The 19362-nt window shown below is 49.3% G+C and overlaps 2 protein-coding genes across 4 annotated transcripts in view; one reads left to right on the top strand and one right to left on the bottom strand.

Annotated features, from left to right (window-relative positions):
* Positions 1 to 50: 50 nt before the first annotated feature.
* Positions 51 to 17217, bottom strand: LOC309632009 (uncharacterized protein C7orf57 homolog). 3 transcript variants are annotated; one of them, XM_082399022.1, is made up of 9 exons: positions 16957 to 17217; positions 16573 to 16741; positions 9298 to 9483; positions 7463 to 7571; positions 6875 to 7031; positions 5732 to 5829; positions 4047 to 4252; positions 3149 to 3163; positions 53 to 1111 (listed from the first exon to the last, which is right to left on the bottom strand). In XM_082399022.1, exons 2-9 carry the CDS (start codon positions 16625 to 16627, stop codon positions 1065 to 1067), a joined length of 873 nt encoding a protein of 290 aa, XP_082255148.1. In that variant the 5' UTR covers positions 16628 to 16741; positions 16957 to 17217; the 3' UTR covers positions 53 to 1064. The 3 variants fall into 3 exon arrangements, with proteins under 3 accessions (XP_082255147.1, XP_082255148.1, XP_082255146.1); XM_082399020.1 differs by having other exon boundaries at positions 4047 to 4204; positions 16957 to 17072; XM_082399021.1 differs by lacking the exon at positions 4047 to 4252 and having other exon boundaries at positions 51 to 1111; positions 3057 to 3163; positions 5732 to 5831; positions 6876 to 7031; positions 16957 to 17072.
* SUN3 (Sad1 and UNC84 domain containing 3) overlaps positions 16626 to 19362 on the top strand; it is a gene marked incomplete at its 5' end in the record, with an annotated part of 49871 nt that continues 47134 nt past the window's right edge. Inside the window, 2 exons of the mRNA XM_082400415.1 lie at positions 16626 to 16666; positions 16963 to 17392. Of these exons, the coding sequence (XP_082256541.1) occupies positions 16626 to 16666; positions 16963 to 17392 (471 nt within the window). The remainder of the gene's footprint in view (positions 16667 to 16962; positions 17393 to 19362) is intronic.

The following is a 19362-nucleotide window of genomic DNA, read 5'->3' as shown; positions in this document are numbered from 1 at the left end:
GGGGACGGGTTGAGGATGAGGTAGGGATTGAAGTGGAGGAAGGAAGGGGGAGGGGAGAAACCAGGGACAGTCGGCACCTTCCTCTAGAGCGGACTCTTTCCCTTCACCGCACGTGCCACTCACGTCCTCTGAGCTGTGTAGTTACACAACCACACGCATCCATGCGTTCAATGCAGTATATCGTTTAAATAATTAATTGAAAACGTTTAGATTTTAGGTGAGCAAATGCATGATAAGTTTATTCTGGGAAAGAAGCTAAAACATCTCTGAACTTACTTGGCTCTCTGAAAATCTTCCAGCAGAATGTTATTATTTTATGAGTGAATTAAATGTACAAAATATAAAACTACATTTTTATGCTAATTACTTACATATAAATAGTAATGAAATTTATAAACTGAGAGAATTGTCTGAGCAGTAAAACATTTTTGTTAAGACTACTAAATTAAATATTTAAATTAAACATATTTTTACTTAATACAAAATAATAAATGTTCACTATTATGGATTTCAGTTTATGCCAAAAATATTTTCAAACATTTAAAACTAGCAAATCCTACAATGTTTTCATACTAAATGTTTAAAATTTCAAGGCATAATAAATTAATCTGTTTCTTAATATAAACTATATCACAATATTCTGGAATTAAATACTTTTTTGTAACAGAAAAATTATTCCTACAAAGATTACAGGACCAAATAGTGAAAAAGCTTGTGGGTGAGTCATTTCCAGTCAAGAGTCTAAACCGTCGATTTCAACAGAAGTGGTGCCAGTAGAGGCTCACACGGCAGGTGGTGACGTCGGCCGAGGGTGGGAAGGAAGTGGCCGGTTCCCAGACCCTGGGACTTCCCAGGCCAGAGAGGCGCAGCGGCGCAAAGGCCACGCGCCTGGCGTCCCAGAGGGATGCAAGAAACAAAACCCAACACTGGCACCATCTATGCAGCAGCGACGTCAAATCTGTTCTAAGATGGATCATTTCGTGAGAATCTATGTTAATAAACTGTAACAGGAGCCTTGTAACTATAGCTGTTACACAGGTCCCAGCTGCACATCACAGCGGGGTTTATCTGCGCTCCGCGGCCGCTGAGGCGGATGGAGGTGCTACTGGACCTGCAATGCAAAATAAAGATAAGACTTTAAGGGCAAAGAGACAAAAGATGGCGCGTTTTATAAATTTGAAAATTGAACCTATTAATTTTAACTAAAAGAAAACGTGTACCTCTGCACCTATTTATAAGGATTATTACTGAAGTCTACATAAAAGTCTAGCGCACGGTCCTACCCGCAGCCACAAATCACACGTCGGAAACATCAGCCTCCAACCTGCAGGCGGCTGGTGATGGCTGAGTCAAGCCTGCACGTGCCGAGAAGGTTCTGCGGACACAGGAGGGCGGAGCTGAACGCGCAGCGGGGAGCGGCCTGGGCAGGAGGGCGGAGCTGAACGCGCAGCGGGGAGCGGCCTGGGCAGGGGGGCGGAGCTGAACGCGCAGCGGGGAGCGGCCTGGGCAGGGGGGCGGCCCAGCTCCACCGGGCTGTTGCGGCCTCAGGGGATGCTGCCCGGCCCCCACCGTGCACCCCGACACCGCACCCTGCGCACCTGCGTCAACGGTGCCACTCATCTAAAGGCCAGCTAGCTATCTGGCGTGTCAGAAACACCTCGAGCGGCTGCAAAAATTGCAGTGAAAAACGATAATCCTGTGACAGGTGGAGGGAAAACACACTAAAGAAGCCTTGATGAGGTCCAGACAGTTGCAGCGGCCGGCTCGGGGCGTGGTTCCGTGTAAGGAAAAGGCAAGCTCCGGGTGGGCGATTGCTGTTCATCACGTTAAAAGCCAGGATGGACAGGAGGAGGAGGCACAGGAGACAGAGGGCAACGAGTGGCCGAGGGCAGCCCCAGCACGCCGCCCGTCCGGATCTGAAGTTCTGTGGGGGGCGGGTCGACACCTGGGCAGTGACGCCTCGGCGACCCAGAAAATGCGCAGAGGCAGGTCTGCTCAGCCAAGCGGTGATTCTTCCCGGTTACAGGGGCTTTACCAAGCCTACTTGGTCTTCCGCTAATTTTGAACTGTTAAAAATTTCCTCTGAGATTAAGAGGGTCTTGCTGCTAATTTAAACACGTGGATTATATAGCACTGCAATGATTCATTTCCCAGTAGAAAGTGTATCACCTTAATGTCCAACGACAGTTCCTTGACCAGATCAGATATTTTGGTGGTGGTGAGGAAAATTCTATCTATTTAAGACCATGCAGAAAAACAATACTAAAAACCCTCAGAGACCCTGTGCAGGTGGGCCTCTGTGCCTGGGGCATCTGTATGTATGTATGTATGTATGTATGTATGTATGTATGTATGTATGTATTTATTTATTAACATCTTTATTAGAGTATAATTTCTTTACAATGGTGTGTCAGTTTCTGCTTTATAACAAACTGAATCAGTTATACATATACATATGTCCCCATATCTCCTCCCTCTTGCATCTCCCTCCCTCCCACCCTCCCTCCCTATCCCACCCCTCTAGGTGGTCACAAAGCACTGAGCTGATCTCCCTGTGCTATGTGGCTGCTTCCCACTAGCTATCTATTTTACGTTTACTAGTGTATATAGGGGCATCTGTATTTAAATTAGAGGCCTCTCCTGGCCTTTCACTTCTTTACCATTATTTAAACCCACATTTCTCACGTAGTGTCTAATAAAATGTATGCCTCTGAAGTAAATTGAAATATGCTTTATCTTGTGTGATATGCATAAAAGAATAATTCTGTTGTAATAATGTAAGTGGTCCTTCTTTTGCTGTCCCCAAACTGTGTTTCTAGAAGTCTGACTTTTTTTTTTTTATTCTTTTTGGCCCCTCTGCGCAGCATGCAGGATCTTAGTTCCCCGACCAGGGATGGAACTCGTGCCCCCTGCAATGGAAGCACGGAGTCTTAACCACTGGACCGCCAGGGAAGTCCTAGAACTCTGACTTTTTAAAGGCATAGATGTCACCAGCTTTTGTAGTTAGAACACGGGTGGTTTGGAGAGGGACCTCAGAGGCTTCTGAGATGCATCACCTTCAGATTGAAGAACTATGTCCATCAATTGTTTTTGTGTCTGAGACACTTTTTATACTTGGATGCAGGTCAGTTTCTCTATAAATACTCACTTGGAGAAGAAGACTCTGTAATAAAAGACAAGTGCATTAGTTGTTCAATTTAATAAAAGAGGCAAATTTTAAAAGAATTACTCTCAATAATTCCTTAAAAATTAGTAAAAGTTTGTATGACTTAAAATGGCATCATGGTGACAGTGGAGAGAGGGTATCATTAAGACACTGGCCAGGCCAGCATGGTGCCCACCGGCCTGGAAGACAGGCAGAGCTCACGTTTACAAAAGATCACATAAAACATTTGAGATGCTTGAAGAGACACAACACAGCTCCTTCCTCCTTAATCAGAGAAATGAAGCCTCAGAGTGAAAGTAAGTTTCCTAAAGGCAAATGGTCAATAGGTTCTAGAGCTACAGAAACTAAACATCATACTCGATAGACCTTAAGATGGACGTCGCCCAAAATAAGACTAATTGTCCCTGTGACAGTGATTGTTAAAAATCAAACTAATAAAGTTTTTTGAACAGCTAATTTCAGGGAAATGTCTAAGCTATTCAAAGTTTAATGACAAAGTTTAAGAAATGCTGATAATGGAACAAATTCAAGCTTGAACTGCGAGTTCTTTTCAAGAACTGGGGCTTTATCTGAAGCTGCCTCAGAGAGGACCAAGCATTGCAGGGGTCAGAATCTTTTGGACCCAGGAGGCTAAAACTGATATTATGTGTGTGGTACAACACATAAAGCATCAGAATTTCTGACAACTAAAAGAAAATGTAAAGCCACAGAAATAATGACTTTTGCTATTCATCTGAATAAAGAGGAAAGAAGCACAATATATATTATCCTCATGTGTATCTGTAACCTCAATATCTCTGTAGGTTTTTTATGTGGTTTTTAGATCACTCATTATGATACAGGTAATGAGACAAGGGGTCTCAGGGGCCGTGCACTTCACCTGGGCCTTCCTTGGCGCCTTCCGGAGCCTCTGGGTCTGGGGGCAGCTCGGCGTCCCGCGGAGACTGGGACGGAGACGAAGCAGAGGCCCTGGATGTCTGCGGGGTCCTCTTGTCTGGGTCTGCTCGCTGCTGTAACCACTCAGCCTTATATCCATTGCTAATAAGTTTGGAAAAGTTTGTGGGTGAACTGGTTTTTTGACCAGGCCTCAAAAAGAGGAAAATTAAGTACTTAAGTACAAAGGTGAAGGATAATCCAGAAGCGTTCTCAGCGAACATACTGATGGTAAATTAGATGCGTTACTGTCCCTGAATACACAACAGAGATGCTTCTCCCTCTCTCCCTCTTATCTCTCTTTCTCAATCTCTCTCCACTTTTAAGCATAAGGAAGTAACCTCCAAGCATCCTTGTACACAGTGAGCGCATACTTAGTTCAGTTTCCAAAACCTTTCTTCAGAACAGCCAATGAGAAGAAGAAGAATTCCAGCATTTCCCAGGGATGCCTTCTTCTGAAAGAACCGCCCCTTCCCTGGGGAGGGATGAGTGACTCAGACTCTACCACTTTCAAACAAATTGTTACTTTCTTAATTAGTTCTTCCCTGTTCACGTTAAAGATTATCTGCTGCTTCTTTACACACCTCTGTCTTCTCTCTGTCATTTACATCTTTGCAGACCTTATCATAACCTCCATTAGGAGAGGTGGGGAGATCGGATGTAAAACAGGTGATGCATATCACCTGTGCCCTCCGAGAGCCTCGGGTTTCTTACTTGTAAATAAATCACTCTGTTGTCAAGGGTCTTCCTAATGGCTCTGGCGGGCTGGCGCTCTCTCCCTGTCTCTCTCTCTCTCTCTCTCTCTCTCTATCTATATATATCTATATATATATATATATGTATGTATAGGTAGAGAGATAGGTAGATATAGAAATATAGATGGATATAGATAGAAAGACATAGGTGTATACAGATATAGATAGATAGATAGATAGATGGACAATAGATAGATATAATTTTTTTGCCCTAGCAGTCTGAGTGTGGTGCTTTCATGGCATTTGTCACACATAATGTAACTGATTTATTGCTCCTCCCCCAGCCCCACTAGAGGAGAAGCAATTGTAAGAATTAGTCAGACAATTAACGGCATTAATTCTAGCACTACAGTGGGATTCTGGGGAAGGGAAGAGAAACAGAAGGCCTCAGGGACCCCCTCTCCAGCTGGGCGAGTAATAAAGTGTCAGGGCGCCTGACAGATGTTCCAGCTGAATGCAGAGCCAAGGGCTCACTAGGCGCAGACACCAGGGTCCAGGCCTTGGGGACAGAAAACGTCAGGACTGAGCAGCACATACATGTGGCCCCAAGTTTATAGGGCGAGCTTGGGTGACACAGGCTGACAGAGGAGAGAGCTCAGCTCAGTGCTCAGGGAGGGGGAGGATGGGGCCCACAGGGGCCCGGGGGGATGGGCATCCGGAGGGAAGGGAAAATGGAAGAGGAGGCCAGTAGACAGGGCCAGGCCGTGGGAAGTTGTGCCACTGAAGTCACATCACCACAACCTGCTGCTGGGAAGCGAATACTGTTAGGCCGGCATCAGCATCGTGTATTGGAGCCATGGTTGTCACTGTTGTCACTTGGACGAAAGACCAAACCCAAACCGAATCCAGACCATGCTGACGCAGCCCGTGCACTTACATGGGGGGAAAGGACAGTTTGCTTCCTGCAGGGTCTTTGGGGCCAAGCGGGGTCCCGGCTTTGCTCGGATACTTGGACTTGATGGCTGGTAGCCTCACCTGTACAGAGAGACACACGAAACCCTGACTTAGAAGGGTTTGCTCCCTGCACTTTCTCAGCCGCTGCATGGCCCTGTCAATGGTTTGGCGACAGTACAGCGTCCAGCCTTTTATAGGGCATGGGCACCGTGGCCCTGGTTAGCACCTGAAGCCTCTATGTATTGCTGGGAAGGGTCGCCAGGAGCAGCCCGTTCACTGAACATGCCAACCCCCCAGAGCCAGGCTCAGGGCTGGGACAGGGTGTCTTGAGGGCAGACAGCCGGCCTGCTGCACGCAGCTGACACTGTGCACAGTGGTCAACTCTCCGAGCCCCGGAATAAACTTCCAGGGCTTCTCTTCCTAGCAGACAGTGCGAAGCGGGCTGGGGTCAGGCAAGGAAACTGCCAGCCAGCAAGGCCGCTCCCCTGCCGTGCGGGGGAAGGGCGGCCAGGCTTGCTCACCGTCAGGACCCGCTGCCGGTTTTACCGTGAACGTCTCCAGTTCACCCACAGACCCCCACGTCCCAGGATTCACGCCAGTCCCGTGAACCGAGACACCGCCACCAGGAAGCCACTGACCCGAGATGGCCTTCACAGGGTGCCTTTGAAACAGAAATGCCTTGAAAGTGTGTTGCCTTGCCGTCGGTGCTCCTTCAAGGTCAAATACAAATACCCAGGGTTTGCACAGAAGAGAAGCAGCATCTCCTCTTCCCTTCTTGCCCGTACAGAGTATTACGGGGAACTTTAACTTAAACCCTTAAACAGAATGGGCTTGTTCAGAAACTGGATAATGTCTTTTCTATCCGGGCAGATGAGAAGTGACGGCCAACTTTCCCCAAGATGAGTGTCAGCTCGTTAAAACTCACTCAGTAAAAGGCAATCTTACCTCGAAGGTCGAATTCATAAGGAGAAGAAGGAAGCTAATTTCCCGTGACCTCTGGCCTTTGAGCAGATCGAAATTAAAATGCAGACCTCGGGGCCATGAGACACACCCTGCCGACAAGCACATCGCGGGGCGTGCTCCCGGCGGCAAGCAAAGCCATGCCATCTATTGGGGCTCCAGTCACCTTTTTTTTCTCCTTTTCCAGTTCCTCGGCCTCTCTTTGCCAAACCGACTTCATGTCAAAGTCGAAGGGCCCCCTTCTGGACTCATAGTTGCCACTGACGTGATCGGGGTTAGACTCTTCATAAACCATGTAATCCGGTATGGACACAGCGGGGACCCTGCAGAAACGGACAGAGGAGCCCCGGCCCGCGGCTTAGGGCCACCTCCTGACCTCCCCTCCCTGCCTCCCTCCTTCCCTCTCCCCCCCCCACCCCAGCACCCAGCTCTGACCTTCACCAGTCCCCACCCACCCCACCCCCCTCATGTTCTCGGCTCCTCGTTCTGCTAGGATAAAGTCTAGGCCCTTAGCATAGGGGGAGGGGGAGAGGGAGGGGAGGGGAGGGGAGAGGGAGGGGCCCTCCGGGATGCAGCGCAGGGGAGAAGCTGGGCAACCAGCGGACTCCCAGCAAGGACGGGACAGAAGAGGGCGCCCAGCCTCCCGGAGACAGTGGGCTGCAAGGAGGCGGCGGGCGGAGAGGCCGGGCGCGGAGGTCAGAGGCTGGGGACGCAGGCCTGGGCGGGGCCGCAACGCGGGGCTCGGGATACTCACTGCCTCCGGTCGGCCGTCGGCGGCTGGCTGTGGTGGACGTACCAGTCTGGCAAGGAGTAGGCCACGGGGGAGCCCTTCGTGGTGCCGGGGGCAAAGTGCTTCAACAGATCTCGAGGCCAAAAAGACACGGCTGTGAGCGGCCTGCGCATTACCAGCGGGCAGGTCGCAGCGACGAGGGGACCGGCTCTCCTCCTGGGCTCCACTGGGCCGGGGGGCAGCACGCCGGGGTGTCCCCGGTCCTCTCCCGCCAGTGCTCTTGCTGCCTGGTGCCCAGAGGACATCCCTCCTGCACCCCTACCCCGCCGCCGGCCACCGCCTCCCTGTCTCTGGGGAGAGGGGGAGGGGTCCTTGCTCCAGGGCGGTATCTGCGGGGACAAAACTCCTCGGGCCCCCCGGGGGGCTGCGCCCTGGCTCCTCTCTCTGCCCAGGACAGTCTGTTCTCCACCCCCCACGCGGCAGTTCTGGGGTGAGCCGCCCCCTCCGGGTTTCCGGTGGGAAGCGGGGCACCGGCCCCTCTAAATCCTGGGGGCAGGGGGAGTGTTAACCGGTGCCCCCCTTGGAGCCAGGCTGAGAGGGTCAGAGACTCGCTCGGGCTCCAGCTCCCGACCCCCCCACTTGCTGCCAGGTCTTCGTCCCCCTCCCCCGGCTTGAGGGCTCTTCCCAGGCAGGGGTCAGTCAGGCGCGGAAGCGGGAGCGACGGCCAGCATCGACTGTTCTTACTATTAGCAAGACATGTTTAACTTTTTTATTTTTTGAACTTTTAGTTTTTATGTATTTCAGACTTAGACAAAAGGTCCAAAAAATGGTATGAATTCCCCTAAACCCTTCACCCAGATTCCTCAAATGCTGCGATTCGTTTCCCATTTGCTTTATTGCTCTCTCTCTCTCCCCCCCCCCGCCCCCCCCCCCGTTAGTACTGTCACTGTCATTGCTGTTTGGGGAACCCTTTGGGAGGCTTCGAGAGACAGTTATGACATAATCACAGTGTAGTGATCAAAATCAGGAAATTAGTGTGATGCAATCCTTTTAGCCAGTTTACAGATCTTGTTCAGATTCTGCCAGCTGTCGCACTAATGTCCTTTTAACTGGTGGCTGGGGAGAGGGGAGGTGGCGCACTTTCTATGCTTTACACGCAGTGAGTCACATGGTCTGTTCCGGGCTTTTGACCATTAAAGCCAGGTGCTGCCCTCTGCCATGTCGCCCACTCTCCCCGTGACAATCTCCACAGCAGGAGCAGGGGTCAGAAAGAGAGAGAGAAGGGTCAGCGTTTCTCAGGCTCGTTCACCACAAAGGCCAGCCAGAAGGCGTGCTAGATAGACGTGACTCCTAGCTTGACCAGCAGCTTTAATTAGCACAGCTGAGCAGGCCTTTCTCGGTTACATCATGGTTACAAGTGTGATGTTCGTCAGCATCACCATGGACACTCATCCCTGGCCTCCATCATCAAGAAGATACTAATACACAGGATGAGGGACGATGAGGCAGAGCAACAGGAACAAAGATGCTTCACAGGCGACTGGGGACGGGGTGGCCCGGAGCTCGGCGACTGCAGTGCAGAGACAGAGACTGCAGTTAGACAGGGAGGTGGCACGGGAGTCACCGCAGGGGTGTCGCTCGGAAGGAAAATCCCAATTCGGTGAACTCACAGCCTAGTGGGTCTTTCCCATAAACGGCAGCACGCCCCTGAAGAGTCTGCACCCTGAACTGTATCCATTGACCTGGACTTCCTACGGCCTTGGGCAAAGCTCATACACTTCACATATTTTTACAGGGAAGACACAATGACCAGACGACCGTGTCACTCCTGCCACAAAGCACAAGCCTGCGGTGCTCACCGGGCTGGCCGCCTTGCTTTGCCAGCTTCACGTACTCTGAGTCCGTGTCCTTCACCCAGTACCTTCGTTCCCTGAGCGTGTGCCCACTGGGGGCTTCCCTCAGGTCACTGAGGCCTGGGATCTGGGACGCTGGTGGGGCATCCATAGCTTTCTCAGACCGCTTCACAGGAAGGTGGTAATACCAATCTAGGGAAGAGGAGGCCAAGGGTCAGTCAGGTCATTACTTACGGAATCCAGGCTGCTTTGGTCCACTGCCCAGAAGACAACTACACCAGGGAGGGCGTCTCACCCTCCCAGGACACCAGCAGAGGACATCAACATGGGGCACCAGCACAGGTGAAACTGCCCTCGTGTAAACACCTGTTACCTGAGGCATAACCCTGCCAGTCGTATAGCTAACAGTCCCTAAAGGCCACAAGCAGCAGCCACGGCACCCAGCTGATGACAAGCACCTTCTAGGAGGCCTGCTGGCCTCTCTGCTACTGGCTGTTCCTCTGTCCCAAAGCAGTGAGAGCAGAGCCCTTCCCTGGGGTTTTTCACCTCCCAGTGAGGTATCCAAATCCCCTACGTGTGCAGCTCTCTCTCTCTTCTCCTTCAATCCTCCATTGGAATTGGGATTAGACTGCATTTCTGGGAGTACACATTCCTGAAAGATCCCAAATCACTTAAAATGTGGGCAAGTCTCTGGACTATGTGACCAAATGTTAGCCAAGATTTGATCAACTTAGAACCTTAAAAACACTGAGATATCATGATAAAAACTCTTACCAAAGTGGGCACAGAGGGACCATATCTCAACATAATAAAAGCTATTTATGACAAACCCACAGCCAGCATAATACTCAATGGTAAAAAGCTGAAAGCCTTCCCACTAAAATCTGGAACAAAACAAGGATGCCCACTCTCACCACTTCTAGTCAACATAGTATTAGAAGTCCTAGCCACAGCAACAAGACAAGAAAAAGAAATAAAAAGTTTTCAAATTGGTAGGGAAGAGGTAAAATTGTCATTATATGCAGATGACATGATACTCTATATAGAAAACCCTAAAGACTCCACACAAAAACTACTAGAACTGATAAATGAATTCAACCAGGTAGCAGGATACAAGATTACAGAAATCTGTTGCATTTCTTTACACTAACAATGAAATATCAGAAAGGGAAAGTAAAAAAAAAAAAAAATCCCTTTTAAAATTGCATCAAAAAGAAAAAAAATTACTTAGGAATAAACCTGACCAAGGAGGCAAAAGACTTATATGCTGAGAACTATAAAACATTGATAAAGGAAACTGAAGATGATTCAAAGAAATGGAAAGATATCCCATGCTCTTGGGTTGGAAGAATTATTACAGTAAGTCCCCTACATACAAACCTTTAAGTTGCAAACTTTCAAAAATGTGAACATGCATCTGGTTCCAGCAAGGAACCAGAACCTGTGCCATCAACATCAGGCGTGAGTGAAACTGCAGCTTGCCCTCCAACTCCTATTGCTGATGATCCTTCAGCTCTACCATCTCCCACCTCCTCTCCCTCCTCCAGTCAGTAACTCTTCTTGCCTGTTCACTCGATGCCAGCCCCTGGATGCCAGCTGTTGTACTGTACTTTTCAAGGTACTGTACTGTATGATTTAAAATATTTTCTTTATTTTTTGTGTTTGTTTTTTATGTATTATTTGTGTGAAAAGTATTATAAACCTATTACAGTACAGTACTATATAGCCGATTGTGTTAGCTGGGTACGTAGGCGAACTTTGTTGGACTTACGAACAAATTGGACTTACGAATGCACTCTCAGAACGGAACTTGTTTGTATGTAGGGGACTTACTGTATTGTTAAAATGGCCATACTACCCAAAGCAATCTACAGCTTTAACATGATGTCTATCAAATTACCCATGACATTTTTCACAGAACTAGAACAAATAATCCTAAAATTTATATGGGACCACAAAAGACCCAGAATTGCCAAAGCAATCCTGAGGAAAAAGAAAAAGCTGGAGACATAGCTGTTCCAGACTTCAGACAAAACTACAAAGCTACAGTAATCAAAACAGTGTGGTATTGGCACAAAAACAGACCTACAGATCAATGGAACAGAATAAAGAGCCCAGAAATAAACCCACACACCTAGGGTCAATTAATCTGTGACAAAGGAGGCAAGAATATACAGTGAGGAAAAGACAGTCTCTTCAGCAAGTGGTGTTGGGAAAGTTGGACAGCCACATGTAAATCAATGAAGTTAGAACACTCCCTCTCTCACACACAAAAATAAACTCAAAATGGCTTAAAGACTTAAATATAAGACATGACGCCATAAAACTCCTAGAAGAGAACATAGGCAAAACATTCTCTGACATAAATCGTAGCAGCATTTTCTTAGGTCAGTCTCCCAAGGCAATAGAAATAAAAGCAAAAACAAACAAGCCGGACCTAATCAAACTTATAAGCTTTTGCATAGAAAAGGAAATCTAAGCAAAACAAAAAGACAACCTATGGACTGGGAGAAAATATTTGCAAACTATGTGATGGACTGGGGCTTAATGTCCAAAATATACAAACAGCTCATACAACTCAATAACAAAAAATTAAACAATCCAATCAAAAAATGGGCAGAAAACCTAAATAAACATTTAGGTTTAATAAACATTTAGAAGACATACAGGTGGCCAATAGGCAAATGAAAAGATGCTCAACATCACTAATTATTAGAGAAATGCAAATCAAAACTACAATGAGGTATCACCTCACAACAGTCAGAATAGCCATCATCAAAAAGTCTACAAATAATAAATGCTGGGGGCTGCCCTCGTGGTGCAGTGGTTAAGAATCCACCTGCCAGTGCAGGGGACACAGGTTCGAGCCCTGGTCCAGGAAGATCCCACAACTAAGCCCAAGTTCCACAACTATTGAGCCTGTGCCCTAGAGCCCACAAGCCACAACTACTGAGCCCTCGTGCCACAACTACTGAAGCCGTGCTCCGCAACAAGAGAAGCCACTGCAATGAGAAGCCCACACACAACAACGAAGAGTAGCCTCTGCTCACCGCAACTAGAGAAAGCCCATGCACAACAACAAAGGCCCAACGCAGCCAAAAATTAATTAATTAATTAAAAAAATAATAAATGCTGGAGAGGGTGTGGAGAAAAGGGAACCCTCCTACACTGTTGGTGGGAATGTATATTGGTGTAGCCACTATGGAAAACACTATGGAGTTTCCTTAAAAGAATTAAAATAGAGCTATCATATGATCCTGCAATCCCACTCTTGGGTATATATCTGGAAAAGATGAAAGCTCTAATTCAAAAAGATACATGCACCCCTATGTTCACAAGCAGCACTATTTACAATAGCCAGGACATGGAAGCAACCTAAATGTCCATCAACAGATGAATGGCTAAAGAAGATGTGGCACATATATACAATGGAATACTACTCAGCCATAAAAAAGAATGAAATAATGTCATTTGCAGCAACATGGATGGACCTAGAGATTATCATACTAAGTGAAGTAAGTCAGAGTCAGAGAAAGACAAATACCACATATATCACTTGTATGTGGAATCTAAAAAAATGATACAAATGAGCTTATTTACAAAACAGAAATAGACTCACAAACATAGAAAACAAACTTATGGTTACCAAAGAGGAAAGGTGGGTGGGAGGGATAAATTAGGAGGCTGAGATTCACATATACACATTACTATATATAAAATAGATAATCTATAAGGACCTACTGTATAGCACAGGGAATACTACTCAATATCTACCTATAATGGAAAAGAATATGAAAAAGAATAGATATATATGTATAAGTGAATCACTTTGCTGTACACCAGAAACTAACACATTGTGGATCAACTATACTCCAATTGGAAGAACAAACAAACAAACACAGACAGAGCCTTACTGAACAGGTTTGCTAATTTGACAGGAGCAGGAAGATGCAGGACTGAGTGCCGTCATCGGGGAGGCTTCACCGGCAAACAATGTCATCTGAACCCCACCCCGCTTTCCTTTTGCTTGAGGCCAAAGTGGGACATCCTGAGTCGTCAGACAGGAAAGGGGAGCAGCACTCAGGAGGGTGGCTGAACGGGGCGGGGCGGGGGGGGGGCTTTGTCCCGGGCATCCTCATGCTGTGGGAAGCATCTCGGGCCGCAGATTGGCAGGGGTGGGCTGCGTGTGGCTTCCGTGGAAACATCAAGTCTGGTCCCACAAGGGTGAAGCGCGGTGAGTGTAGATAAAAGGTGTGGGATTTCTAGGGGACAGGGTCCCGTGAAGAGGAGGGTGGGAGGACAAACGGGGGGGGCGGTGAATGAAGGCCAGCTTGCTCCCTGCCCTCCCTCCCCATCGATCTGAACCCCCCGCCCCACCCAGAGTGGCCACGGGGGGTGAGCTGAACCGGCCTTGTCAGAGCCCTGAGGCCCCCTCAGTGGGCACCCAAGACACAGCCCTGCAGGCTGCTTTGTGACCACCTGTGAGGGTCCCTGCCAGGAGCGAGAGGTGTGGGCAGAAGCCCAGGGACCTGTAGTGATCAGGCCCACTTATGCCTCCACAGAGGGAAGACCCTAGGACACTCGGGCTCTTGGTGTTCTGGTGACACTTTGCGTCAGAAACTGATTAACCGCATGTCCAAATATAAGAACAAATATCACCGCTGATTGAAAGCTTTGGACACAAAATCCAGAAGTGTGAAATAAGAAAGATGCCACTATCATAGCACAAGTAACTCTTGCATTTAAGAGCTTACTGGAACCAGCTGTCAAAAATGCATGGCGTTCAGGGAATTCCCTGGCAGTCCAGTGGTTAGGACTCTGAACTCTCATTGATGAGGGCCCAGGTTCGATCCCTGGTCGGGGAACTGAAATCCCACAAGCTGTGTGTCGTGGCCAAAAAAAAAAAAAAAGCATGGCGTTCAGGGTCTAACATAGGACTGGCTCCTGGCAGGTGTGATGGGTAATTTTATGTGTCGCCTTAGCTAGGCCACAGTTCCCAGATGTTTAGTCTGGCATGTTACTGTGAAGGTGCCTTTTAGAGGAGATTAACGGTCAAATCAATAGACTCTGATTAAGCAGGTAAGTCTCCCTAACGTTGGTGGGCCTTATGCCATCAGTTCAAGGATTTAGGAGAAAAGACTGAGGTATCCTGAGGAGGAAGGAATTCAGCCCCCAGACAGCCTCTGGACTCAGGACTGCAGCATCAGCCCTTCCCTGGGTCTCCGGCCTGCAGATTTTGGACCTGCCTGCTCCACAACTGTGTGAGCCAATTCCTTAAAATAAATCAGTCTCCCAGTCAATCTCCCTCCCTCTCTCTCTCTCTACACACACACACACACACACACACACACACACACACACACACACACACATCTTGTTGGGCTATGGAGAACCCTGACTGGTACAGTAGGAACACAGGAAAATGATGCTGAATAGATCCCTTTACACAAGCACACTTGGATCCCAGGAACAAGAAGCCACCATCCTCTGGAGCTAAAAGTTAGCCGCCCAATCTGTACTTGGAACTAAAGCTAGTTCACTGCATAAAAATGAATGTTCATGGGAAATCTTTTAAATATCTAAAGAACAGTAATTAGATGAACAGTATAGTGGAAACACTATAGTTTTGAAAAGGAGAAACCCCCTGCCCCGGGAAAGCTTTAAAGAAGTGTGCCCAAGCTCACAGAGAATTAATTTAAGAACTAGGAGGATGGGTAGGACCATCTTATCTGATTGTATTCAGCTCAAATATTTTCTTTTAGAGGGAAGGCATTCGGTTCTTGCTTGATTTTTCCTCTCTGTGTTTTGATTACTAATTAATCCACAGAGAACAGAGTAGCTTCTACTTGTCATTACCGGAAGCTTTGGGCGGGCACTGAGCTCTAACCTGGTTGGCTGTTTATCACTGTGTGCCCTGCTCAGAGAGCCAGCACACGAGTCACTGTGAACCAGCTGTCACCACACACACACACACACACACATACACACACACACACACACACACACAGGGTTAAAGGAACGAGAACTGTCTTGTCCTCAAACATGATCAGTACTTGTATGGCACCAGATCACTTACTACCGTGTAGATTTCTTTACGAGCTCCCTTGCCCCCTCGCGTGCTTGCTTTATCCATAAGGAGCCAGGCTCAGAGAGATCACAAGGTGACTCAGCCCCACAGCTCTCTGGTGTCTGAGGGCACATCCCACGGGGCTCTGGAGCCCTGCCTTTGGGCCGCTGCGGCCTTGGAGAACAGGGCAGCCTCCTGAAACTCTGAGCCTCGGCTTCCTCACCTATAAACCAGGGCTAAGGACCCCTCGACAGGTTGTTCTGAAGTTCAGTGTTAGTGTGACAGTGTTTAGCAGAGCACCTGGCAAGTGTCGCCGTCTTCTGTGCTGCTCACATGGGGAGGCCACACACTAAGGCACTGAGACGTCAGACCCAGGCTGAGAGCCCACCGTGGAGACGGGGGCCCAGGCCTCCCGTCCCCTACCCCATTCCCAGCACAGCCACGGACCCAACCATAGTGGCCACAGCAGAGCTCCAGGCAAGAAGCACGTTGAGACTGTGAAGAAGCCCATGCTTGGTCCCACTGCCCGCAGCCCCCCTGCCAGCCCTCACCCTGCCTTTCCCAGCAGAGCTCTGGGACTCTCTTCTCCTCCCTCCTTCTCCAGCCCTTCTCGAGATGGGGCAGCGTAAAAACCAAGGCAAAATCAGACTCCAGCACCCAGGTCTTCCTCCTTCCCTTCTGCCAGCTTCACAGTGAGAAGCCCACTGCCGTGGGAACCTCCACCAGAGGCTTGTTTCCTTTGTCCCACTGCTTAAAGCAGGAGACATAGTTACCCTGGTTGGGGTCTAAATTAGGAGCAAGAGATAGGTGATCAATGAAATACATGGGGATGCAGCTGAAAATGAAAGTGCCCAAGCCAACGTACAGGGAGACCCCTGTGAGACTTACACAGGGTTACTGTTACAGAGAAATTTTCAGAGACGCTATCGCTCCAAAAACTGAGGAGCTCCAACAGCAGTGGGTAGCCTGACTTTCTTTTGTTGAATAAAGGGAAAAAACAAACTAACTAACTAAGGAGCTTAGTTTCCCCCCATGCTACCCTTCAAGCCTTGCTTCCACACTGGGGCATAGGGGCAGTGTGCAGCTTTCTGTGAGGGTACCCCGTGTTGTCCTGTCCCCTCCCGGCCACCCCCGCCACACACGCACGCAGGATGCTGGTTTGAGCCAGTCCAGCCGCAGAGCAAACGCGGGTTTCCTCTCCTCGGGTCACTCACCGCAGGGAGCATAGCGGCTCGTGCCGACGTGCAGCTCCTTGCTCGTGTTCCTCATGCCGGGAGACACGCTGGGCCGGCTGTTCTCTGTTCTCGGGTGAACCAGGAACCGACGCGGGGGCTGAGCTGCAGAGGCCGGGTCCCCGTTCCTGCTCTGGCTGTCCTCCTCCGCCTGACAGGCAGGGTATAAATCAGGGGCACATCCACACGGGTATACAGCAGGGACACGTCCAGGCAGGGTATACAGCAGGGGCACACACACGCCGAGTAGACAGCAGGGGACAGCAGGTTCCGAGGTACACCCCCCCCGGCCCGGTGCTCCTCCATCCCGGGTGACGGGTGGCCCCCTCCCTGCCCCGACCCCACTGGCCGTCTGACTCTGCTCACTTGCAGGCCTAAGGTCTCGGTGATTGCCACCTGCAGCGTCCGAGGCCACTCTGTTCCAGCGGGCGGCTGGGACCAAACCCAAACTCCCAGCGCGGCACGGAACCACAACAACCCGCGTCGCCGGGGCAACGGCCTGGGCCAACCGGCGGTCGCAGCGGGAGCAGCGGCAGCCAATCGGGGCAGTGTGAGGGGCCGCAGCCGGCCAATCAGCTCCAGGGGCAGAGCGCGGGCTCCTACTATCAACGGCCCAGCGCCAGCGCGTGGCCTAAGTGCTGGCCTGGGCGTGGCCGCGCTGCTGGCCGGGCGAGTCCTCAGGGCGTGGCGGGGGCGTGGCTGCGCTGCTGACAGGGGCGTTGCCTCGGTGCTGGGCCAGGCCGCGCTGCTGGCGGGGCGAGGCATGGGGCGTTCTGGGGGCGAGGCCGGCCTCAGAATTCTGGTGCGCCCTCGCCTCCCAGTCGTCCGAGAAATTCGACAGAGATTTTCTTGTCAATCTCCCATTCATTTAATGCATTAAGAAAAAGAGGACAGGGCTTCCCTGGTGGCGCAGTGGTTAAAAAGCCATCTGCCAATTCCGGGGGCACGGGTTCGAGCCCTGGTCCGGGAAGATCCCACATGCCGAGGAGCAACTAAGCCCGTGCGTCACAACTACTGAGCCTGCGCGCTAGAGCCCGCAAACCACAACTACTGACGTCCCCATGCCTAGAGCCCCTGGTCCACAACAAGAGAAGCCACTGCAATGAGAAGCTCATGCACCCCAACGAAGAGTAGCCCTGCTCTCTGCAACTAGAGCAAGCCCACGCTGCAACTAGAGAAAGCCCATGCGCAGCAACGAAAACCCAACGCAGCCAAAAATAAATAAATAATAATTAATTAATTAATTAATTGTCTTTAAAAAAGGGCAAATAAGTACCTGGCAAAACTCAGCACACAGCCATTTCTGCCAACTGTGTATCAGTAGTAAAATTACCATGTAGACGTCTTCCACACACTTTATTTTTTCAGTATTTCTGGTTTGGAAATTGAGAGATCCTTTAAAAAAGAGTCTGTGGCGGTGTTTCCTCGGAACAGTGTTCAGAGTCCCAATGCTTGACTTCAGTGCGCACTTTTGTCCCACCTGGATTCGGGCTCTACTGTGAGTCGGGCTCCCCACTCTGCTCCGTGAGCCCAGAGGCCGCAGCAGGGACCACGATGTGGTCATCCGGAGAGAATGATGGAGAGGACTAGGCGCTGGAGACCCTGTGGTTCCCACCACCCGGGCAGTAGTATGGAGCTAAGGTTTTCTTTCGCAGAAAAAAGAAAAATCAAGATGTCTTTAAAGGTGGTCATTTGGCAACTTTAATTAAACAAGGTGCTGCTTCTGCTACACAAGTAAAGCCCTAGAAATCTAGCAGAAGACAGGTGACGTACGAATTGGGTAACGAGAGGGTAACTCTTGCGATGGGAATTAACCCTAACTGAGGTTAATCCGGCTCTCATATAATATTTTCAGGATCCTCAGCTGGCCCAGTCTTGAAAGTAATCAAGACTTTGTTTTTCAATGATGTCAAATGTTTGTTCCACTGCAAGTAGAGGCACGTAGACTGTCACTAAGAATATCAGGGCTTCCTTTTGCATAAGTCACAGCATTGTTTGCCCAGGGATTAGGGTTAGTGAGAGGATGGCGTCAGGGAACCAGGAGTAGGTTCTCACCAGACCTGCTGCAGCCTCCAGAACTGGGAGAAGTACATTCCTGTTGTTTATAAGTCACCCAGTCTGTGGGCTCCCTCGTGGACTAAGACAAAGGCTTTGCATCATGTTTAGGATTTCAGGAGGAACTGGCTTTTAGAACTATGTTTGGATCATTCATCTGAACCAGACGTTCCCATAACTTTCACAGCTTTGAAACTGTTGCACCTGGAGACTAACAGTTAAGACTGCTTGGATAAGTGGTCCCGCACACCTTCTTTACTTGCCTTCCAAGACCTGGGACTCTGCTGTTTTCACTCTAACTCACAAGCTAATTCTGCAAGCTAGTCTTCATCGCAGGATCCTACATTTCTTCCTGGCATCTATATTTTGGAGTGCCATAGACCTCAGTCTTTGGACAGCTATCTCTGTGTGCTATCCATACTCACTGATTATGCAATCTCCTCCAGCACCGCCATATGAGACGACTCCCAAATGTTTACTTCCAGCCACAACGCTCCCCAACTTTTGGCAGGGATGGCATATTTCTCTTGCTCCTGGCTCAGTTGGGAACAGCTAGTAACTGGTCTGGGAAGGTCCTGCAAAGAAAGGGTCTCAGAGGGCACAGCCAAGAGGGGCTGGGGAAGAGAAATGTTAATATAGATTATGGCCAATCAGAATTCCTTCTGAACCAACGAAACTGTAATCTTAAATAAAATTATTGACAAATTATAAAAGCAG

Source organism: Balaenoptera borealis (genome assembly GCF_965194805.1).
Source record: "Balaenoptera borealis genome assembly, chromosome: 7".
Lineage (NCBI taxonomy): Eukaryota > Metazoa > Chordata > Mammalia > Artiodactyla > Balaenopteridae > Balaenoptera > Balaenoptera borealis.
The sequence above is the reverse complement of the archived record's forward strand: the minus strand, read 5'-3'. Positions and strand labels throughout refer to the sequence as shown.